Source organism: Cydia pomonella, chromosome 26, assembly GCF_033807575.1.
Source record: "Cydia pomonella isolate Wapato2018A chromosome 26, ilCydPomo1, whole genome shotgun sequence".
Lineage (NCBI taxonomy): Eukaryota > Metazoa > Arthropoda > Insecta > Lepidoptera > Tortricidae > Cydia > Cydia pomonella.
In genome coordinates this window covers 2571396-2596939 of record NC_084728.1, presented here as the reverse complement: position 1 = coordinate 2596939, position 25544 = coordinate 2571396, and the positions used below count along the sequence as shown (strand labels likewise).

Sequence of the window (25544 nt, the reverse complement as noted above, 5' to 3'; positions counted from 1 at the left end):
GTATGATGTATTTCAAAACGTTAAAAGCCTTGTATATCTCACGAAGTGAAAATAAATGCAAAAAGATACTCATGTCTACATTTGCTTTCGTGCTAAATGGAGTTAGTGCTTGTATTTTGGCAGCTATGCTTTTTATAACAATATTGATACAATCTAATAACTTAATTGCCAATTTCGATGAATATCATAATTATACTAAGTTGAATAATTTACCTACTTTTATATTTTTTGATGATATGGAGTGTTTTTACCTCAGTTTGTGTAAATGTGTTTTTTCTGATGTTGAAGAGTCATAGAAATTTGTGGAAGGATTATAGATTGAGCCGAAAGAACATTAATGGCTTGATTTGACTTTTGACTTCAGACATAAAGACATAATCATAATCATAATCATCTTTATTTATAAAATCAATTTATTCAACATTTATATTATTTTAATTAAGTACCTAGGTATACTATGTATTTCTACAATTTTTATTATTTGTGAGCACAGAACTCTTGGTAGGTGTAGAATGGGCGCTCGACAAGCCAGTTTTTTAATCTACGCTTAAAGCTAATTAAATTGGGCTAAATAACGACTTATATAAAATAAATAGAAGCACGGGGTGCTCAATAGAGCGAAACAGTACTTCACACCAGGTCACCGGCTTTCGTTATACAAAGCGCAGGTTCGACCACATAATATGGAGTACCGTTCTCACCTCTCGTCTGGAGCACCGAAATACAAACTTCTTCCACTTGACTCCATCCAACGTCGGGCAGTTCGAATTGTTGGTGACGCCGATCTCACAGTCGGTTTGGAACCTCTCAGTCTTCGGAGAGACGTTGGCTCTCTGTGCCTGTTCTACCGTCTGTACAATGGGGAATGTTCTGAAGAACTTTTTAAATTGATGCCACCGTCGCGTTTTTATCACCGCACCTCCCGCCAAAGAAACAAAGTTCATCCTCACTCTCTCGACACGTGGCAAACCAAGAACAAGCGGGCATCTCGCTCGTTTTTTCCCAGAACGTGCAAGTTGTGGAATGAGCTACCTTCTGAGGTGTTTCCCTTGCGCTATGACATGGGGTTCTTCAAGAAGCAGGTATTTAGGGTTCTCAAAGGTTGGTAACGCATAAGTGGCTCCTCCGATGTTGCTCATGTCCATGGGCGGCAATGACTGCTTCCCATCAGGCGGCTCGTCTGCTTGTTTGCGGCCTATTACATTAAAAAAATATACATATATATTATAGGGACATTCTTACACAAATTGACTAAGTCCCACGGTAAGCTCAAGATTGGAAGGCTTGTGTTGTGGATACACAGACAACGATATACGAGTATATTATATAATATTGAAATACTTGAATACATAGAAAACATCCATGACTCAGGAATAAATAAACGTTATAAACACAATAAATGCCCTTACGGAATTCGAACCCAGGACCATCGATCGGCTTCATAGGCAGGGTCACTACCCACTAGGCTAGATCGGTCGTCTTTCCTTTTATATTAGATTTATATAAATTTAGCGCGAAAAACTTAAATGTAATAAACGTCTAGAGGTCATTCGTTTATTAAGTAAGTCTACTTCAATGAAGTGGAAAGTACTAGTACTAGTTAAGTAGTAGTTAGTATGTATAATTGTTGGTGCAATAAAGAATATTTACTTACTTACTTTTAAAGTAAGTTGTTTATTTATTACTACTTGCAAGATTTTCAATACTTAATATTAAGTATACCTTAAATTTGTGATAATTTATTTTTATTAATGTAATTATGTACTATAAAGTGTTCGTAGTTTTAAGATTTTGCTGAAATGTACTTAATAGAATAGTCTTGTACTATGCTTACAAGTTTATTTTTGAAGTGACAACTTCTTTAGCGGCGCTGTGCACTTTTTGTGATGGGGAAAAAATGTTAAACACGCGTCAGGTGTCACGTGACCGTCAGATTGAAAATTCGTAAGACGGACACGTGACATCATGGTGACGTGCAAATTGAATATCATCGAAGCCTGGTTACTTTTGAAAAATCGTATCTCATTCAAGTGTGCCATTTGCTCACTTGAGCAGAACTACAGCCTACACACTACACACTCATGAATTACTCTGTACCTATAATATATGTTATACGATTATATTAACACTAAAATACGCATTTCAATATATCTTCCACACTCTAATTTATTTACGTAGGTATAATAGTAATAGAGAATTATCTCTTTTTATAAAACTGCTACTCAATTTCTCCAAAATATCAAAAATGCACAACGTTAATATTCAAGTTTTCACTTGTGCCGGCACTCCCGATCCCGGAGTGCAACCCGATGTTTTTTTTATTGTATCTAAAATTGTTACAGCGGTTTAACTTTTTTGTATTGATTTTTTTACATTATTTTATAGAATTTGATATTATATTACCTAGGGAAGCCCTAGTATTATATACAATCTATGTTTTTTTTCGCTGACATTATTGATTCAAACAGTTTTAAAAAGAGTATTTTTATTTTTGTGTTGCTACTATTATTACTATAACTTTTCATTTTTTGTATACAAATGACGGTCTTTTTGTGAATTTCTGCTATTTTTATGGAAAAATAACATGTAAATTTTCAATGTGACATAAATATTTTCAGACAGACAGATTTACTTTTACGTAATATTAAGTGGGGATAGTAAGAAATACGAATTGCTTTTGAATCTGGGCAACGATAAAACCTACACCTACATCTTATTGTAAAAATACTTATCTCTCCTAAATAAACTGAATATAAGCAAATATTTTAACTACAACCATCAATTCAGACTTTTATTTACACATAACACATTATACAATACATTACACTCTTCATAGCACACCTCAATAAAAGAAAATAATACAGACAATAGGGACCATGCGCGTTGGAGGATCTACCATCTTGTGGCCTGAATCGGAGCCATGAACATGTACATTTACACGTCACGTGTTTTCTTGTGCATAGTAGGTTCTGCCATCTTGTGGGCGACATCGGAACAATAAACATCACATTTACGCCTCGCGCCAAAAATCTGACGGCTCCTGTGCTGCCTCCTACAGTTCATGCACGCTCCCTATACAGCTAGGCTGTTTTCTTTTTCAAGTAGAGATAAAAACTATTAAAAACAGGCAGTCTATTGGCAAGGTGCGAAGTGAGTGGAGGGAGAAGTGACGCTGATTGTCACAAACACACATAGTCTTATGGAATATAGCTTTTTTGCTATATTTGAACTAATTTTACTCCATAAAATTTAACGTAGAAAAGCCCACAAAAGGAGGTTACACAAGTCGTGCATCGTGCATCTAATAAATAATATTTAGCTTCTTAAAGTCAGAGCCAGAGGTATGCCCCCCTTGACACTCTGTACTATGTGTGAAGTCGGGTCGGTGAGTGGTTTCACCCGGGTGTTCTTAGAGGGCGCCACTGTGAACCGGTGAAGTAGCGTTGCAAGGCCTGCTAGTGACTGCATGAGGCCTAAACGTTCACCTGTGCAAAAATAAGCTTCAGTTAGAAAATACGTGGATATGACCATAGAGAAATATAAGTAATGAATGAGTGATAACTTCATATACATCAGTTTTCTTACCAAAACGCGAGTTCGTAGTCGACATCTAGCGTCAAGTAGCGAATTTATCAGTACTGCTAGTTGACAATAGATGTTGCGACGAACGCAAAGTCTAATGCTCAATAATTTTCAGCTAATATTATACCCGGATTAACTGGAACTCTATTTTCAACTCCTTCTGCTTGTAATATTAGTTTTTAATTATTTTAGCATTAATTTTTCGCCAGTGGCGACATTCGTGACATCTGGGGGCCTACCGCGAAAACCGAAATTCGCAAATTTCGGGGATCTTTCTCTTTTACTCTTAGTAAGACGTAATTAGAGTGACAGAGAAAAATGCCCGCATTTGACGAATTTCGATTTTCCCGGTAGCCGCCCTGATGTCAACTCATTGGCGTCTACCTACATATGCAACACACTACAAGTGCCATATAAATCAAAGCGTTCTGTAAGGTTTGACAATAAACGTGCAGAAAAAAATACCGAGTCCATTACATGGGAACTATACTTTTTTAGGGTTCCGTAGTCAACTAGGAACCCATATAGTTAGAACCCGATTATACGAAAGCGAATCGTCTCGATGATGGGCAGGCTTAGGGGCAGTACCAACAGCATTCTGGAGGTAATTGCAGAGAGGGTTGAGAATCCTATACTGGCGCATTGGATTCGCCAAGTTAATAGGATTTTTAAAATTTAGAAAATAGGTTAGGTATTCTAGTTGTAATATTATATTAAGTACAAAATTAACATTAGTTCCTAAGTTATACTAACAAATATGGATGGTTGTAAAATCTGAAATAAATATTTTCAATTCAATTCAATTCAATAGTTTCGCCATGTCTGTCTGTCTGTCCGAGGCTTTGCTCCGTGGTCGTTTGTGCTAGAAAGATGAAATTTGGCATGGACATATAAATCAATAAAGTCGACAAGGTCGAACCATAAAATCTAAAAATTTTTTTTTAGGGTACCTGCCCTACACATAAAGTGGGGGTGAAAATTATTTTTTTGCTTCAACCCTACAGTGTGAGGTATCGTTGGAAAGGTTTTTTAAAACTAATAGAGGTCTTCAACAAACATGTTTTGATAAATTTAATATATTCGTAGATAATCGCTCCGAAAGGAAAAAAAATGTGTCCCACCCCCTCTAACTTTTGAACCATGGGTCCAAAAAATATGAAAAAAATCGTGGAAGTAGACAGTGTTGTCACATCTACCTACTTTTTGGTAGATCTACCTATTTTACCTGCGTTCTACCTATCTACCTTCCTCGGCCTGAAATCTACCTATTTTTCAAAATGGTACAATTGTAAGCAATTCTCAATACATGTGACGGAACATTACCTAATTTCTACCGAATTTCGATTCGATTTAATGAAAACTTGCTAAAGAAACAGATTATACAAGCAGGTTTATTACCTACAAACAATGGAAATCCTAACTAATGTTTCCATTTCTTTAATGAACATGTGTACTAATGTCACAATATGAAAAACTTATAAATAATTCAAAACATTTTTAATCATAAAAATGTACTTCTATTGAGTGGTAGATCTACCTATTTTTCATTTTAGATTCCACTCATTTCTACCTATTTTTGCACCCTGTTCTACCAATTCGGCAAAATTGTATGTGACAACACTGGAAGTAGAGCTGAAGAAAGAGACTTGCCGAAAGTTGCGAGAACACTGCAAAAATTACTTTTGTCCCCTCGTTTATAGGTGCCTTTATTCATCGAGTTTATAATCAGAAACTCTTTATTCAAACTACGTCGACACATCGATAGCGACATCTAATATACATTCAGCGCCATCTGCCGGGGAATCTTGACCCTAAAGAACGGCATGTGTTTAAAATTCCTTTGTAAACAAAATGTTACCTTTGTTATTTAGCTAACAGTAAATAATATAGGTAATCATTTAATATTGTCGATTTATATAATGCAAGTTTTTGAGTTTTTGCAAAAAGTTTCCCCTTCATTGTAATATTAAGTAAGTTAAACGAAAATTCATAGTAAGTTAAAAGTTAAACGTTATTACGACATTAAATGGGTTGTTAAAGTTATTATGGCCGATTTATTTTTAATTCTCTTTGGTACAGTCAGCATCAAAAGTAGCGGATCAAATAATTTTTCATAAGTAACTACCATTCTGTAACAGCTTAACAAAAAGTGATGTCTTTAATATAGAACAACTAAGACTGTAAAAGATATACTTTTGAACGCGAACTTATATTTACCTATATTTAGAAAAGTTTTTCGGAATATCAGATACTTTTGGCGCGTTGTTTCATCCGCTACTTTTGATGCTGACTGTACATTGCTAGTGCAAAGTGTTACATTTTAAATGGATATGTATTGGGTTGAGATCATAGCATTAATATCAACTTTATTGAGCATTAATCTAGAGATTTCCGTTAATGAATTTACGCTGCACCGAAATCACTTCAATAATTACGATGTCTGCTGATAAAAAGTTAAAGATGACAATGATAATGAAGATAGCGATTAGCGAATAACATGAATCATATGCATACCTTTCGGTTCAATCGTCGTCGTAATAGTAAGTTACGATACAATTGCGAAAAATAGGAAATTCAAAACGAGTGGCGATAAATTAAAACACGACCGAAGGGAGTGTTTTAAATCGACACGAGTTGCGAATTACCTATTCGCACATGTGTCGTACAACGTTTTACAGTACATATGGCCCTTTAAATCTTCGACACAAAAATAATAAATAATAAATATTATAGGACATTATTACACAGATTGACTAAGTCCCACAGTAAGCTCAATAAGGCTTGTGTTGAGGGTACTTACACAACGATATATATAATATATAAATATTTATAAATACTTAAATACATAGAAAACACATGGAAAACACCCATGACTCAGGAACAAATATCGATGCTCATCACACGAATAAATGCCCTTACCAGGATTTGAACCCGGAACCATCGGCTTCGTAGGCAGGGTCACTACCCACTAGGCCAGACTGGTCGTCATAACACAGTAACGTAATATGCTAATTTTCGCACTAGTGCGATAAAGTAGCACCATATGTACTGTAAAGAACATTAACTGTTAAGAGGGCGGTATCGATTTTAGTAGCAAAAATGTCGAGAGAGTCAAGATTTAGTCTATGAAATTGTACACCTTTTATTAACTATCAGAAATAACAGGTACGGGTTCTATTAGCACATCTTGTTATGTTTCTTTTTTTTTAAACAGATTCACTTAATTAGTAATGATTTTTTTTCTGTTGGACGTTTAGGTAAACGCGCGTAAAGCACTGATTTTAAAGCTCTTAGTTGTAAATTATCTACTACATTTGCTGTAACTGTTCTTATACATCATTGTGTATAATTTACCACCATAATTTTTGATGAATTTTTGAAAACTGTACCTTCTCGTTACATATTACCGGGATCGCACGCTTGCGACTTCATTAAAAGGCAAGATGAGGAGACTTGCTAATAGAAACCCAGGGCCGGATTTAGGGGAGGGCAACCGGGGCTACTGCCCCGGGCCTCCACAAAAGAGGGGCCCCCCACAATAGAGAATTCGGTAAATTTACGATTTTATTTGGAAAAAATTTGGGGCCAGGGGGCCTCCACTCCTTTATTGCCCGAGACCTCCAGACCTCTAAATCCAGCATTGTAGAAACCAATACTTGTTATTTAGAGATTACGTAACAAAGGTGTACAATTTCAACGACTAAATCTATCAATTTTACATTTTTGCTCTAAAATCATTACCGGGCTCTTAATGTCCTTTACGAGGATTGAACCCAAAGATATCGATTTATAACTAAACTTCCGTGAGACACAGACTACATATCTATACATATCATCATCATCAGGCCTTGTACATGTTTACAGATGTTTTAAGCAGCATTTATAGGTATGATCTAGCGACAGCGCCGCTCGTGGCTATATAAACCGATTCTTGAACGGCATAATCGCCCACATTTATGGCAAGTAAACTTAAGTCTTGAAACCAGGTCCTATCATGGGTTTCGCGATTCCACTCAACACGGTTTGTTGCGAGGTCTTCCCATGAGTCGCAGTTGATATTAAACGCAACAATGTCGTATTTTACGCAGTCCTTGAAGTCACATACACACACACACGTACATACGTACACATCTATACACACATTTTTACATATACATCTTATAAAAAGTCCCCCTTCTTTCGATAAACAGCCGAAAGACCACCAGCAGGCGAGATTACCTGGGATACGGAGATGTAACTTGTGTCTACTAATTGTCATAAGTTCTATAGTCATTTGAATTGTATTTTATTAACTTAATGCATGTTAATTATAAGATGTAAAGTTTTGAAAAGATGTGTCTGAGTTTCTTGCCGATCCCATATTGGGATACCGTACTCCAATTTAGAAGTGATTTAAATTTTCTCGGGCAAAGGTGTAGGTTTAAAGCCGGTGTAGCTTTATTTCACGTTCATAAACGCATTGTAATATACCTACATACTTGAAAAAGAAACTATCAAATATCAAACATTTATTCAGCAAATAGGCCACATGGGCACTTTTACATGTCCAATTTTACAAACAATAAAAATTATAAAAAACAATTACAAATATGGAATCGATGAAATAATATATACTTTATTAGAGATGTATACTGTCTCTAAATGTCAAATTACACAAAAAAACAATGATAAAAAAATAAAACCAACAAATATTAAAATTCTTTAGAGATGTATAAGTCTCTAGGTTTCAGAGATAAAATATAAAAAATATATATTAAATTATCCTTAGAGATGTAGAGGGTCTCCAGGGCTTGAATTATATATATAAATAATTAAAAGACAAAAAAATTAATCAGACAAGAACCAAATGAAGTGTCTCACGTTAATGCCACTCAAAAGTAAAGTTACATACGTATAACATAACATGTAGCCCGTGTAAGCTTAAACAGACCGGTCTCCACAAACACATCTTTATTTTTATCTTTATAGCTAAAAAAATAACTTACCAATACAGGCCCTAGGGCCATCTCCGAACGGCAAATACGTATTCTTTACAATATCCTTAAGATTATCCGGATCAAATCTTTCCGGAATAAAGCTGTCCGGGTCCTTAAAATATTTGGGGTCTGTATGAATACCCTGCAGTGGTATTATGATGCCTGTCCCTTTATCGATGGTGACCTCTGTGCCAGGAAATTGGTAGCTTTCTGCACTTTTTCTGATCAAGAAACCGAGTGATGGAAACATTCGCATGCCTTCTCTGTAATTAAGAAGATTGAAGTTAGTGCACTAGTTTTTAAAGACCATATTCGGATGGCGAGTGCAGATGGCTATTGCAGTGTTAGTGTTGCGTTGACGCGGGCAATGTCAAAGTTAAGAGGCAACAGTTGTGGTAATTTACTCGACTGTTTCCTCCGTGGTTTTTGAAGCTAGAGGAATGATTTTTTCAACACAGTTTATTATTAATAATATCTGTGTCGGACTGTTTTGCTTTTTTGTAATTGTTGTTTCTTATGGCGCTAGTGCACTTCAAATATTCGCAAAAACGGTCTAATTTACTAGCCATCAAAGTGAAGCATGGTATAACTAAAACTGACATCGATTAGCCTGAAAAGCAAAACATTCCTACAGAAATAATTTCATTACCATTTAGATCTCAAAATTTCGTTACATTTGGTTAAGTTTTGGAGAAGGGAACAGTCGAGTACGAAACATAGTTTTTTGAGATTTTCACGCAGGATTTTTCGCCCAAGCCGGCGTTGTCTTTATCGCACTAGTTTAAGGAGCCGCTTCCGTTAGCGAGACGGATATATTCACCTAAAATAATTAAATCTCAGCTCCCGTATCCTCTGCAGCAGAACAGCAACGACAGCAACACAAATTATCACTGCAGCAAATCTGTTCGTCTCATGGGGAGTTAGAAACTTAAAAAGAGAAGAAAACTCAGAAAAAGGCAAAATAAAGAAAACTGGTATGAAAAGTTAATAGGGTTGTTTCCAATTTTTTGAAACGCTTGTATTACGTTCTATATTAACTAAAAGTTGCCCTAAAATTCAAGTTTTATACTAAAAACGGCTTTAAATATCTTAAATTAACAAAATATATTTTGACAGATGCTTTCGCGCCCAAAACGCTCTTTGAAAATTGTGTGACGTCACAGTTTACGGTTTGACACATAACTCATACACACGTAGAAGATACGAACTGTCAACTGACATTTGTCATTTGTTGTTTATCGCCTAACTGTCAACAGTGTCAATCCGAGAGTTGTGACGTCATCAGAATCTTCAATGACGTTTCGAGTTTGGTCACGTGACGTGTGCGAAAAGATATTTTAAATTCAATTTTTACAAAAATATGGTCATTACAGGTCCCCTAAAAGTAGTTTAACATGTTCTTATAATCCAATAGAATTTATTGGGATACAATTCTGCCCTAAGATTTGTAGATGGAAACAACCCTATTCAATTAAACTACTTACTTGAAACACATGTGTAAATAGTGCATCTCTTTCACGGCCTCGTAGCAAAGTTTTCCATCATATCTGGCGAGCACATCATCGATCTCCTGCTGACACTTGGCCTGATGGTCAGGGTGCAGGGCGAGCTGGTGCAGCGTGTAGCTGGTCGCTGACGAAGACGTCTCAAAACCCGCCGCGAAGAACACGAATACCTGGACCAGTTTATGTAATATATATATATATATAAATATAAATATTTATTTTCCTTTTTTATTGTGGAATGTACCACATTACAATCTATAAATTGTATATACAGATGTCAATCAAAATGAAAATATCAACGATGATCAATTCTTAACACAACCATGTGTTGTCTGGTTGGGAGGCAAGTCATGAGCTAACGCATCTCCTCTGAGTTGGTTAAGGTTGTAAACCTTAAAGTACAGATGTCGCTAGTGACGTTGTCACAGTTGCAATGGTTAAATTCGCGGTGAATGACGTATGGTCAGCTGGCGCAATTGGTAACGCATTGGACCGGCAATCCAAAATGTGGGTTCGAGTCTCACGTTGACCAGAGCTGATCATCGTTGATATTTTCATTGTGATTGACATGTTCATACATTTTTATATAAAGAAAGAAAGAATCAAGTATTTATGAGTACAATAACGTAACCTTAAAATTAACTAAAAATAATTACTCAAAGTTATAAGCGTTGGGCTAAATGGTCCTCACTCAGCTTGGAGTCGCGGTACTCACGGATGACCCACATGGTACACTCCACGACACTGATTTTCAGTAAGTCCCAGTGGATGGACTAGGTGGCACATAGTAATATCCGATTAACTTCTCTATTTCCGCTACCCAAAGGTTGTCTGGAAGAGATCGATCGATCTTTTTAGCGATACGACCGCCTGTTGTCTGCCTCTACATTTAATCAATTGTTTATGTTTCTTGTATCTTTTTACTGAGGTGTGCCAATAAAGAGTATTCTATCTATCTATCTATCTAAATCGATTATATTGACAACATGTACAAAAGTAAGGGAAAACTTAAATGAAATTAAACAAAATATCAGAGTAACGGAATGGAATGACCAAAGTATGGAAATTCCGGGACACAATTTTTCTCCTATTATGATCGAAAGCGCGCGTGATTTTGATTTAAAATATTATAAACATTCCCAGATTAAAAAATACTACACCATAATATAAATAAAACCCACCTGCGCTGCCATCAGCAGCTCGTCCATCTCCAACTCCACAATATGTGGTGTTCCATCCGGATTCCTCTTCTCAATAGACTCCCCCACAATCTTGCCCTTTTGCCTTAACTCGAGAAGCAGATCGATGAAATCATTCCTCCCTGAAGGCTTGTAATTCCTCTGCTCCATGATACTTTTCACTAAAGCTACCGTATTCCTTTCAATGTCAGGCGCCAAAAAGTTGAGATTCTTAAACAATCCCGGAGCAAACTCCTTCAGAAAAGCGATTATGCCTTCTCGGATTGAGAATGTGAATATACGTTTGCCTAGCTTTCTAAAAGTTGAGGTTTCGTCCGACATTGAATCAGTGTCTAAGCCAAAGCCACAGGCGCCGATGAAGTCGGTAGTGAAGCGCGCCATGAGGTCGCGCACGTCCACCTCCGCGCCGTGCTCCGCGGCAGCGGCTCGCTGCAGCCGCTCAGTCCTCTCCACGATCAGAGGGAACATCGCCTTCAGCTTGCCGGTCGTGAAGGCGGGAGTCATCCTCTGCCGCAGCAGCTTCCACAGATCCCCGTCAGCGAAGAACAGATTCTTGAGCATCGGTTCAACCTTCTCATGCGGATTTATCGCTCTCAGATAAAATTTGTTAAAGTCTATCATTAGAACATGTTTGATTAACTCAGGGTCTCGAACCACTACAGATTTTTTCCTAGTATAATAATATCCGACGAGTTTTTCTTCCGGGTATCTTCTGTACAAATCTGTGACATATTGGGTAATACTTTGTTTTTGAAGGAATATACGAGATGTGCTGCCCACAAATGGATATGGTTTTTCATATTTCACGCCTTTCTTTTTCCAATAGTCGTGTCCTTGCGTACCGTATAGATACAAGGACCAAACAAGTACTACTATAGCTATGACAATAAACATTTTAACCGCACAAATAACTTGTTATGTCTGCTAGTTAATTTGAATCTGGATAATATTTATAGCATGTTATCTGTAGATATTGTGGATGAATAATATACTTACAATTCTGTCTTTTTTTAATCAAAGGTCAAATATACACAGACAAATGATAACAACAATGATAAAAATCCATTAATTGTTGTCAGACAACAAAGAATTTTTCAAGATATAGTTATATGGGTCAATATCTATAATTGAGACTGGACAACTTGCAAGACATTTATCAGTATTCAGTATACACGATTGATAAGTAATATTCGCTATTTCTCCGTTCCATTCCAATTTTCACATTATTTTATTTTATTCCAATCTTGAAAATTTTAATTATAGTTGCTATTGTTAATAGCAGGTAGGTGTCTACATTTTTGGGGCTTTTGCTGATGTAGGTAAATACTTAAACTCTTATTTCATATATAAATGTTAGACTAACTTTGGCAATGCATTGAAATTTATTAAATCAATGAAAATGAAGAATTATTGAATTTATAACTTCTTCTGTAAACTAGAGTTACTATTATGAATCATTGACCATGGACTCTTAAGAACTAAAGAGTTAGTTTTTGAATGCAAAAGCAATTTCTCTATGGCAAAAGTAAGAATTGTATGATGTGGTTGGCAAACATACAGAAATATATGATGAAAGCGTTCAGAAACCAATTTCTTATAGGTAGTTAAAAATCGATGAGCAATGTTACCCCAGTAATTAACTTAAATCCCACCGTCGTCGTATTATTGTATCGACAGAAAAGCTACCGGCTTCATTCCAGTCTCGATATCGGGCATGAATGAAAAATGGACTTTTCACTTCTCATGTTCGTAAAATTGACATTTAAGTCGCGTGTAAGTGACATAAAATTGCTTATTATGTAGAGCATAATAAGCATAAGTATAATCATCTATTATGACCCTTATTATCTTAGCAAATAAGCTCAAAATCTGCCATACAAACTGCTAGCCATGCCGGCGCGCTCTGCGCCCCCAACCCAACGGGCCAGAGTACGACATAGAGTAACGGTAAAATAACCTAAAATAATGGAAAATTTTCCATTTTTTTTTAAAAGCAGCCATGAAGTCGGTAGTGTAGCGCGCCATGAGGTCGCGCACGCAATGCCGGATTTAGAGGTCTGGAGGCCTCGGGCAATAAAGCAGTGGAGGCCTCCTGGCCCCAAATTTTTTCCAAATAAAATGGTAAATTTACCGAATTCTCTATTGTGGGGGGCCCTCTTTTGTGGAGGCCCGGGGCAGTAGCCCCGGTTGCCCTCTCCTAAATCCGGCCCTGCGCGCACGTTCACCTCATTTTTATCCTCTACTATATTGGTCTAAACTGCGTCGGATAAAAATGGATCGCTGTATGCCCTTGTACAATTTACTATTTGAAAATCGTGGGGTCTAGGATTTTACCCGCCAGTATCTAAGTAACTTGTTCAGTTCTCTTTTTTTAGGGTTCCGTAGCCAAATGGCATAAAACGGAACCCTTATAGTTTCGCCATGTCCGTCTGTCTGTCTGCCTGTCTGTCCGAGGCTTTGCTCCGTGGTCGTTAGTGCTAGAAAGCTGAAATTTGGCATGGATATATAAATCAATAAAGCCGACAAAGTCGTGCAATAAAATCTAAAAATTTAATTTTTTTTAGGGTACCTCCTCTACACGTAAAGTGGGGGTGAAATTTTTTTTTCGCTTCAACCTTAGAGTGTGGGGTATCGTTGGAAAGGTCTTTCAAAACTAATAGGGGTTTTCAAGAAACATTTTTTGATAAAGTGAATATATTCGGAGATAATCGCTCCGAAAGAAAAAAAAAAAGTGTCCCCCCCCCTAACTTTTGAACCATAGGTCCAAAAAATATAAAAAAAATCGTGAAAGTAGAGCTTAAGAAAGACATTAAATGAAAACTATAGCGGACATGATCAGTTTAGCTGTTTTTGAGTTATCGCAAAAAGTTTTCCCTTCATAGTAAAAAGACTATGCAAATTTGCCTATTTGTTTAACTCAGGTAAAAGGTACCGTTTCATCCCTTGTTTAACAATTTACTATACTTTAAGCTCCAGTTTAGCTTATTGTGACGGAAGAGTAACTACGGAACCCTACACTGAGCGTGGCCCGACATGCTGTTGGCCGGTTATAATTTATAGTTTTAATGATAGCGCCATCTATCGTTACGCCGTTGTACTTATTATATTATTATGCACTTACACACTACAGTTTTTCCTGCCATCTATGACCGAGTAGCCAAATGACTAGGCAAGCACTACAGCTATCTCAGTAGTGTATAGCGAACGCACAGAGGGCGCCACTGAGTTTTGCAAAGGGGTGCGCATGTCAAAAATAATCTGTCATTCAATTCATTTTATTTTGTGTTGGCTGAAACGCGACTTGATTTGGTTTGTGAAAAATACTGGGATAAGGTGGCTGCGGGCATGCCCCTCCAAAAAACCAACCGAAAACCTGGAGAACAGTTAAGGATTATTCGTCAGTGATTAATTGCAAAAAGTTTGCCGTTTCTCAGCGCAAAAAAAACATAGATTTAGATTTTTCGACGAATTTTCATCTCATTTTCATCTATTGTGTGCTAGTGTTTTTTATTTACTATTAGACGATGTGGACATGATTAGACAATAAAGTGTTCAGTGGTTAGTTCTATTTTCGACTGCATATAGTGCTAAATATATCGTGGTGTTCTTGTTTTGATGAATTACTCCCAACAGAAGGCGTCCAAATATTGTAAGTATTTTTTCGTCTATAATCTCACACGAAGAAAAATCGACTATTCCTAACCTTATCCGATAAATAATAACATAAATGTAAATTCTTAGATACATAAATAAATGTATCTAAGAATTTCCATAAAAAAAAAATTAAATCTGTGTAGTTGTGAGTTAAAAATTGGCCAACTTTATTTGCTCTTTTTTTCCAATAAGATTCTTATTTGAAAATTTTACATGAACACTTTTATATGCCATAATTATATTTGTTTACAATGTTGATGAAAACAATTACATACTCCAGAATATATTTAACTAAGGGCCACAAGCGCGTTCCAGGGTTAGCGAACTTAACTTGGAGTTAACCATTCATACAGTACAGTTTAAACGATTAGCTCCGAGTTAGTTGGCTAACCCTGGAATGTGCAAGAGGCCAAGAACATGTTTCATGAGAGACAATATGTGAACTTCAGACAAAGGGCATTAGCCCTAACATGACACCCCCCCATGGCCCCCCTTGGCCCTTGGCCTTGTGCCATATGTTGACAACATCTACAACCCATGTAACCACATGTTTAATCAGATTGTTGGTTTAGGGATATATTATTATTTATTATTTTATTTGATACAATAGCAGCTCTTGGAGCTGATGCGTGTATACTGCACTTGTGTTTATTTTGAACTTTTTAAAGTTCTAAAATGTGTATCTAGCCTTTTTTTGAAAGAGTTCACTGACGGTGCACTATCAATAGTTTCTGGTAGAGAGTTCCACACATTCACTACACGATTTGGCACAGTCGAGTTTTTCCTAGGGCTGCTAGCACACGGAGGTTTGATTCGTTTTTCAGAACATCCTCTCAACCTTACATTCTGGTTTGATATGTCTTTAATATTTGACACATTGTCCAGACAAGATTTTGTATGTCTCAATAAGATCACCTCGCTTCCTTCTGTCCTCCAATGTTGTAAAACCTAGTTCCTGAAGCCGTTCTTCATATGGCTTGTCTTTCAGTGAAGAAACCATTTTAGTTGCTCTTCGTGAAACTTTTTCCAGCAAAGTGATGTCCTTTTTAAAGTAGGGGTCCATATCTGAAAAGCATACTCAAGTAAAGGACGGAGGTATGACTTGTATATTCTAATAATCTTATAATATATAAAGAAACTTAAACTCATTTTTTAACATGTTTGCTTCAAATCCTACTGGTATATAACTAATTACGTAGCAAAGGTTTTAATATTATATATATGTGACCGCAGCTGGACAAATGTCCCACTTGGCGCTTGCTGTAAGGATGAGATTTGCTTGTATTTTTATAAAAAATAACTTGTCAAAGCATCCTTATGGCAAGCTACAAAGTGGGACATTATGCCGGTCGCGGTCACATATATATATTATGTAAATATTATAGAACATTACCATACAAATTGACTAAGCTCCATAGTAAAGCTCAATAAGGCTTGTGTTGTGGGTTGTGGGTACTTAGACAATGACATATATATATATATATAATATATAAATACATAGAAAACACTCATGACTCAGGAACAAATATTTATGCTCATCACACAAATAAATCCCTTTACTGGGATTTGAACCCAGGACCATCAGCTTCATATGTATGGTCACTACCAACTAGGCCAGACCGGTCATCATAGATAGATTTTCATGGTATAGATTGGTAAAGTAAGGTGTTGTGAGGCTTACTTACTTACTTGGATGGCACCATGACCCAAAATGAGTCTTGGCCACCAACACAAGAGATACAATTTTCCCAGAATTTAATTTGAGTACATCAAAAAACTTATTTACTTAACTTATTGGTATTGGTTGGGCCACCTTGAGAGAATGGACGAAGATCGGAACGTAAAAAGAGCGTACCTGGGTCGCCTAGCAGGAGGACGTCCTATCGGACGCCCTAGGTATCGCTGGAGCGACATGGTGGAGGCGGATCTGCGCGAGCTTCGAGTCGAGAATTGGCGAGAGGTCGCACAGGACCGAGAAAAGTGGCGCTGTCTTGTGTCGGAGGCCAAGTCTCATTTTGGGTCGCTGAGCCAACGGAGTAAGTAAGTAAGTAAGTACATAAAAAAACTGGCAAGTGCGAGTTTTGTTGTTATAGCGGAAACAGAAATACATAATCTGTAGAAATTTCAACTGGCTAACTATCACGGTTCATGAGATACAGCCAGGTGAAGTGGTGACAGACGGACGGACGGACGGACAGCGGAGTCTCAGTAATAGGGTCCCGTTTGACCCTTTGGGTACGGAACCCTAAAAAGGCACACAGTTAAAAACTTTTTAAATAAAAAGACATGCCAAGATCGCTTACATTCTTACTAATGGTAAAAAAGCGGCCAAGTGCGAGTCGGACTCGCCCATGAAGGGTTCCGAACCATTTATGACGTATTAAAAAAAACTACTGACTAGATCTCGTTCAAACCAATTTTCGGTGGAAGTTTCCATGGCAATGTACATCATATTTTTTTTTTTGATTTTTCATTCTGTTATTTTAGAAGTTACGGGGGGGGGGGGGGGGGGGGCACACATTTTACCACTTTGGAAGTGTCTCTCGCGCAAACTATTCAGTTTAGAAAAAAATGATATTAGAAACCTCAATATCATTTTTAAAGACCTATCCATAGATACCCCACACGTATGGGTTTGATGAAAAAAGATTTTTTGAGTTTCAGTTCTAAGTATGGGGAACCCCCAAAATTTATTGTTTTTTTCAATTTTTGTGTAAAAATCCTAATGCGGTTCATAGAATACATCTTCTTACCAAGTTTGAACAGTATAGCTCTTATAGTTTCGGAAAAAAGTGGCGGTGGCATAATCGGACAGACAGACGGACATGACGAATCTATAAGGGTTCCGTTTTTTGCCATTTGGCTACGGAACCCTAAAAACTAAGTATAGAAATGAACTAATCGGCTTGTTTTTTCTGAAAGGGCTTACTACCAAGTAATGTCACGGACAAATGAGTCAATGGCAGGGGAGGGTTGATTACCGCCCACGCGTATATTGATGCTTTACCATTTGACCTAAGGCCTTTGAGGAAAGGGGACGGCCACTTCTCCATACAAATGTAGTCCTCATTTTCCTCTTTGGATATTGAGATTATGGAAAATATTTTACAGTTCATATGGTGCTACTTTACCGCACTAGTGCGAAAATTAGCATATTACGATACTGTGTCGAACATTTAAAGGGCCATATGTACTGTAAAACGTTGTACGATACATGTGCGAAAAAACACGACCGAAGGGAGTGTTTTAATATATCGCCACTCGTTTCGAATTTCCTATTTTTCGAACTTGTATCGTAATGTACTATTACATCATTTGATATATATTAACCATAGCTATGAATTGATTGATTTGTATTAAAACAGTTTATCTCCCCTAATTTTTAAAATAATCAATCGAAAAAAGTCAAAGGTAGGGGAGTATTTTCGATTAATTGATTGTTGTAAAAATTAGGGGAGAAAACCTGTTTATATACACATTTTTAAAAGCTCCTAACTCGTATAATAATAAATAGATTATAATAATAATTAGATTAGATTAAGATGATATTTGTAAAATTTGACGATTTAAAAGTGCTTGTTGCTAGACCTATTTGAATAAAGAATATTTTGACTTTGACTTTGAATAAAATAAAATAAAAATAAAAATAGCCTTTATTATTGAAGTTTTTTTTACATTTGTAAGTATATTTATTTATCATTTCCATCGGCAACTCCAACTCGTCCCTTGACGAAGGCCTCTTCCAAAGTCTTCCATTCTGGTCTATTTCTTGCAACACTCATCCAAGCTTTTCCTCCAGTCTTTCTTAGGTCGTTGGACCATCTGTACTGTTGTGGCCCGCTTTTTCTGGTGTTATATCTTGGGCACCACTCCACAAGTTCTCTAGTCCATTTATCTTTGTTTTCCCTCATTATATGGCCAGCCCATCTCCACTTTTGTTGCTTGATCACTGATGATAGGGTTTTGGTCTTGGATTTTGCTTTTATGGTAGTCATTTTCACCCTATCTCTTAGCTTTATATTTAAAATGGTTCTTTCCATGTTGTTCTGGCAAACATTAAATTTTTGTTCCTGTTTTTTAGTAAGTCCCCATGTTTGACAACCATATGATAAGACTGGTATGATACAACTTTTGAAAATTTTAAATTTCTGTCCTGTAGGTATTTCTTTGGCATTTAGGACATCTTTCAATGACCAAAATTTCTTCCAGGCATTTGTGGTTCTCCTCTGCAGCTCTTTGTCCGTCTGGTCTTCCGGTGATATTACTTGTCCTAGGTATACATATTCATTCATATACTCTATTTCATTTCCATTAACGTCTATTGGTGCCTTAGCACTGTTTGACATTAGTTTTGTTTTTGACATGTTCATAGATAGGCCAACTAGTTTGCTGTGTGTCTAGTTCTTCTAACATGATTTTCAGGTCTGTCGGGTTATCTGATACTAGTATTAGATCGTCAGCGAACCTTAGGTGATTTAGTTTTCTGCCTAGAATATTGAGCCCATAGTTTTCCCAGTTCATTCTTCTAAAAACACTCTCAAGAACTGCAATAAATATTTTTGGGGATAACGGGTCACCTTGACGAACACCCTTCCTTATTGGAAATTCTTCACCTAAACGTTCTAGTTTAATTTTAGCCGTACTGTTGGAGTAAATTTCTTGTATTATTCTAATATATTTTTGTGAGATTCCTTGTTCGTTGAGTGTTTTCCATATTTCCGTATGTTTTAAAGAGTCAAATGCTTTATTATAGTCGACAAATGCTATGTAATAATTCATTTGGTATTCCTGGCATTTTTCTGTGATTTGTTTAATTACTAGTATATGATCAATTGTTGAGAAATTTTTACGGAATCCCGCTTGCTCTCTTGGTTGGTTTTCTTCCAAGGTTTTCGTTATTCGTCCCAAAATTAGTTTTGAAAAGATCTTGTATAAATTACTCATCAAGCTTATTGGTCTATAGTTGTTAATTTCGCTTTTGTCTCCTTTCTTATGAAGAAGAGTGATTGTAGTTTTTGTCCATTGTTCGGGTATGGTTTCCTGTATCAAGATTTCATTGAAAAAGTCAGTTAGTGGTTTTGATATGTAGTTGAGGGCTGCTTTTAAAATTTCATTGCTAATGTTGTCTTCTCCCGGAGATTTGTAATTTTTTTGTGTAATTACTGCATACTCTACTTCTCTCATTAAGAAGTCTGGAACATTATTATTTTTACTTCTGTGATGATTTTCTATTGTTACTTGGCTGTCACTATATAAGTTTTTGTAAAATTGTGTGGCTGTATTTAGGATTTGTAATCTTTTGGATTCTTGTTTTTTAATATTACTGTTTACAGATGGTATCCATGAAGTTTCTTCTTTGAGCTCTCTTATAGCTTTCTTAACTCCTCCTGTTTTCTCTATGCAGTTTTGTATTTTATCTAATCTGGTTACTTCTTTTCTATTTTTTGTCCTGTCTGTAAATAATGCCCTCCGTAGTGTAATAAGATTGCTTGCTTCTGGCCCTATTTTATCTTTTTTCTCTGTTTTTAATCTGAATTTATTACTTAACTCTTTTAATCCTTTTTCCAATATGTTATATTTATCTTGTATACTCGAGACTTGGTATGTTTTTGCAAGTTCCTCTGACAAAGTGTTCCCATACTCTTCAGGTATGGATTGAGGGATCTGTATCCTGTTGCTCTTTATATGTTTTCTTGAGTGTCTTGGAGTTTTAACTAATAATTTTGCACGCAATAGTCTATGATCTGAATTAAAGTCTAACTTGTTCACTATCTCTATGTTAAGAAAGTTGTTTTTATTATTACTAAGTATAAAATCCCTTTCATCTTTTATTCCCTTTGGTGATATCCAGGTCCATTTTCTGTTAAAGTGTTTCTTGAAGAATGTGTTCAATATATATAATCTGTTCTCAGTTGCGAAGTCTATTAGTCTGTTTCCGTTATCATTTATTTTACCTGTGGTATATTTGCCAACTCTATTATTGTAGTTGTTTTCCAGGTCTCTGAGTGTGCTATTGAAATCTCCCATTAATATTTTGTTTTTGTGTGTGTTTTCTAAGGCAATTGTGAGTTCTCTGTAGAAGGAGTTTTTCATATCTTGTGTAGCTACATTGGTCGGTGCATATATCTGTATAACAGACCACTTGCCCGAGCCGGGGAAATTGATGCTTAGGACCGCAACTCGTTCGGAAATGCCTATAAATTCTTCAATATCGTTTATTAGCTCCTTTTTTATTAAGAATCCGACTCCGAACATGCCCTTAGTTTCCCCTTTATAAAAGAAAATGTACTTGCTCCGTTCTAGAATTTCTTCCCCTACTCTTCTTACTTCACTTAAAGCTTACTGTACATCTTTCTACTCATGCAGTCTATGGGTGAAGCATACAAAACGCGTGTATAACGTGTTAAGGGTCCAATTTAACAACATCTTCAGGATGATGTTCAAGCTGCCTCGCCACTGCAGTGCGTCCGGCATGTTTGCCGAGGCGCACACAGATGACTTCTATGCCATCAGACGCAAGAGGATTGCCTCTCTGCTGAGACGAGTGAGAGGTAGTGGTAATGTCATCCTGAAGATGGTGGCTGGACGCCTTGACTGCCCCATTCTGGGCCACTGGGTAAAGATTGTAACGGGGAGGGTAAAATGATAAAATTAGTTAATTATGAAAATAAGATAAAACAGAATAGTTTAATTTAATGTAAAATAATTTTATAATTTTATATTTCATTAAATAATTTTGTAATTTAATTTAATAATTTGTAACTTATCTGTAATAATTTATAAGGTAATTTAATTTTATTTAATTTAATGTAATCTAATCTAATACTAACATAATGATATAATTTAAAACTAACATTCTATGGATTTTTAAACAAATCTGAAATAAATGATTTATTTATTTTTTTATTTATTTTTTAAACCAATTATGTGGCATTTAATATTTTCCATAGCTAGTTCTAGCTGTACTAATGATTCGTCTGTTCTAAGGGTCCTCACATTGAAAGTTGCAATATAAATATTATTAGCGTTATGCTCCTTGTTTGATACCTTATCTGTTTGTTTTGGAGGATAAATATGTTTTTTGTTTTCGTTTTTGCTGTGTGACTTTGAAAGGTGGTGGTCGCTAACCCCACGGAGACCAGCCGGGTTGGGGTGATTGGTATTTTTGTTGCTTTTGTTACTATTTAGTGTTGGTTTCCAGTTGCCGATGGTTCTGTCCTATTCTTGATCATCTGGGGAAGGTGAAACAGTTCGTGAGTTTGGCCCGGCCATCATCGCCTCAAAGGCGTTCAGCCTGCCAGCCTTTGGAGGGTTGTAAGGGTATTTCTTTGACTGGTTTTCTTCTGGTGATGTAGATTGCACCCTCTTCCTGCTATCTTTTCTGCCATCTCTACTATTTATTACTATTTTGTCGTATTTTATATATGCCTGGTTTCCTTTCCTCCTTTCTTCCTCTAACTGTCCTTGAAGTTCCTTCCTCTTCTCTAGTGTACATATGGGGCTACTTTATAGCACTAGTGCGAGAAGTAGCATATTACGTTACTGTGTCGAACATTTAAAGGGCCATACGCTTTTATCCACTAAGTTTACAGTATGTGTGACCAACACCGTTCACCACTTATTAATTAGGTACAATTAGTTAGATTATTCGGAGCGTTTTTTTTACAAGTTTTACAACATTGGAGCTTATGGCTCCGGGAGGCATTGACATAGATAAATTCATGAAGAAGATAAAATAATCCTTAACGCTTAACAGTTAACAGTGCATGCAGTGTTACGTTAATATTGAATAGTTACAATTTTTTTTCGCTTCATATCAGTAGATGTTACATTTAGTTATTGTCTCTAAGTACATCTATTACAAGTTTTTTTATATACACCAGTACTGCAGCCAAAAATATCCACCTGGTTAAAATGTGTGTTGTAAGTATGAACGAGATTATCTTCGTGATTAACTCCTTTATTTTTTGCTCATTAATTTAGTTTAAAGTGTAATATCGAAAGCTTATTATACAGTAAACTAATGTGGTAGTGTGCAGTGAATGTGAATGGAGAATTAATCTTGAAACGCTTTTATCCACTATTTTTGAGTCAACGGCCGGTAGTCCACGAGCTACTTGTAAAGTCCAGCTATCGCTTTACAAGAGCTAATAAAATCACCGTTCACTGTCTTGTACAGTTTTAGTCGTATTTAAAGCTCCTAATGCCTTTTTACCATTGACATATATATTTAAGGACGGACCTTACGGACAATAAGAATGGGGCCAGTACAGCGGTGTCATGGATACGAATTCGAGCCAATTGTGCAGTCTATCGCCGCAACGCGATTGGTTGATGAGTTCGCACCACGCGCGCGATTGGTCGCAACTAGTTGCGTTAGACTGCACGATTAGCTCGAATTCGTGAGTGACACCACTGAACTAGCATCAATCGTAGTGCCCGTAAGGCCCGTCCTTAGATTAGCTGTGCGATGTTTTATGGTGTTGAATGTTATTAAGGCAGTTATATGACTTTAGTGCATGCCGAACACAGGCTGTTGATATTCTGGCTCGTTTCCATTCGTCGTAACAATTTTGTTTGTAAAACCATGCTGTTATTCACAACACTAACCAGAACAACTGAACCCTGACCACAGAATAAAAATAATAGTACTACCGTACCAATGACACTTCCTACACAACCGAAGTTTGAGAGCGATTCAGGGATGAATCATGATGTCCCTTTCTAATATATGGCAATGGCACTGTCCCTTTCAGCGATTTAGGGTTGCCAAAAGTCATTATCTTATCTGTGGTCGTGCACGCATAGGGACGTCAAGTTGTGCCAACCCCAATAATTGCTCGGAGCAATGCCTTAAAAGATTGTGAACAGGTATTGATTTTTATGATGAAACAGATTTTTTATCGATTCTGTTTTAGGAGATTTTTAAAAATGGCGGAGCTATGGGGGTTCACGAGGTCAACAGATCACAAAGGTAATTTTAATCACGCTTATTTAATCTTTAAAATTACCTCCGACGATTCGAGGACGGCATTGCCACATCAACGCCATCCTCGAAACGTTGTACTACCTTCACGGCTAAAAACTTTATTAAAATAGTTTTTGGCAAATCATTCTTTTTTAGTACAAGCTTTTATCGCTGATTGTACTTTCCACAGGCAATCGAGACAATTCTAAAAACCCTAAACACAATTAGCTTGCGTTGTTTCATCACAGAGTTCCTATGGCCACCTCCTCTGTCTCCATCATAAGAACAGTTCGACGGTACCATAATATTGCATTGTCACCCGACGTAATAATGTTTGCAAATTTTCAGCTCAATGGGAAATCGGGAAGTGGGTCAAATGTAGCTTCCAAGATTTGACCCACATATACATACGAAAAGGGCAAGTTAACTTTTTGAACGACAAGAGCTCCTAAAGGCGTCGTAACTTGTCGTGCCCGTACCCCGCAGCGCCAAGGACAACTATAGGTGTCATGGCGGACGCTGTCAAAGTAACCTGCACTTTCGAGTAAGGTTTACATCAGCTCGCTTGCGCCCAGTACCCCTAGTGTAATTTTAGTCGATAGCGAAACGTGACGTACGCGTTTGCGTTAAGTCTCATTTTGTATGGGTTTTTGAACAGCGCGCCAAGCGGGACGTTTTGGAAAGTCAAAAATCTCATACAATATGACACTTAACGCAAACGCGTACGTAACGTTTCGCTGTCGAAAATATTTACACTAGGGGTACAGGAGCAGGCGTTTGAGTGATGTTTGTGTTTATGACATAAAGCTTTCAAAAGGTTGTAAAAAACGAGTTCAAGTTATATTAGCTTAGTAACTAAATACGAAAAGTTTATTAATTGTTTAGGTAGCAGTTTGTTTAAAATTCGCCTGTTATCCTGAATAGATTTTATGTTGAACTCTGTTTGTGCTATTGTGAAATTACCTAAACTTACATTAATGTTGGTGTAAAATGGTATAGTACCTAATTAAATGAATGTAAACACTGAGCCACGTGACGCGGTAACCGAAGCAAGTCGGTTGTAATGTATGAAATTGTATGGCTGACATCCGCTTGAGGTGCGTTCAAGCAGTGTAAACCCAACGCAAGACTTGTAATGTATGAAATTGTATGACTGACACCCGCTTGAGGTGCGTTCAAGCAGTGTAAACGAGTAGGAAACGCAGCCTTTGCTGGACCGGCCTGACCGAACCGAAATTTTGGTTTCGGCAGGTTTGGGTATAAAAATCATGGAGACGAAAGGTTCGGTTTTATTATTTTTATTTTAAATTATTTAAAGTTTAACAACAGATACAATACTACACAGAACACAGTAATAGCATTAACTAGCTAACTAACGAAATATCATTTGATATTTACCAGTCGCTTTTCGATGAAAGAAACCATCGTGAGGAAATCGGACTAATCCCAATAAGGCCTAGTTTACCCCCTGGGTTGGAAGCTCATATGGCAGTCGCTTTCGTAAAACTAGTGTCTATGCCAATTCTGGAGATTAGTTGTCAAGCGGACCCCAGGCTCCCATGAGCCGCGGCTAAATGCCGGGACAACGCGAGGAAGATGATGAACAGATACAATACTAAGGGCCACTTGCACAGTCCAGGTTAGCCAACTAACTCGTAGT

General features: G+C 36.8%; 2 protein-coding genes and 1 non-coding gene across 3 annotated transcripts in view; 2 read left to right on the top strand and 1 right to left on the bottom strand.

Annotated features, from left to right (window-relative positions):
* Nucleotides 1–378: 378 nt before the first annotated feature.
* LOC133532157 (cytochrome P450 6B6-like) lies at nt 379–12300 on the bottom strand. The gene is made up of 4 exons (XM_061870699.1): nt 11245–12300; nt 10043–10233; nt 8568–8821; nt 379–3485 (listed from the first exon to the last, which is right to left on the bottom strand). Exons 1-4 carry the CDS (start codon nt 12154–12156, stop codon nt 3316–3318), a joined length of 1527 nt encoding a protein of 508 aa, XP_061726683.1. The 5' UTR covers nt 12157–12300; the 3' UTR covers nt 379–3315.
* On the top strand, nt 10525–10595 carry Trnaa-ggc (transfer RNA alanine (anticodon GGC)). The gene has a single exon. It is a non-coding gene; the product is annotated as a tRNA-Ala (tRNA).
* Nucleotides 12301–14487: 2187 nt separating the features above from the next.
* LOC133531851 (uncharacterized) overlaps nt 14488–25544 on the top strand; it is a 50213-nt gene continuing 39156 nt past the window's right edge. Inside the window, exon 1 of the mRNA XM_061870246.1 lies at nt 14488–14911. The gene's annotated coding sequence lies outside the window, so the exon portion shown is untranslated. The remainder of the gene's footprint in view (nt 14912–25544) is intronic.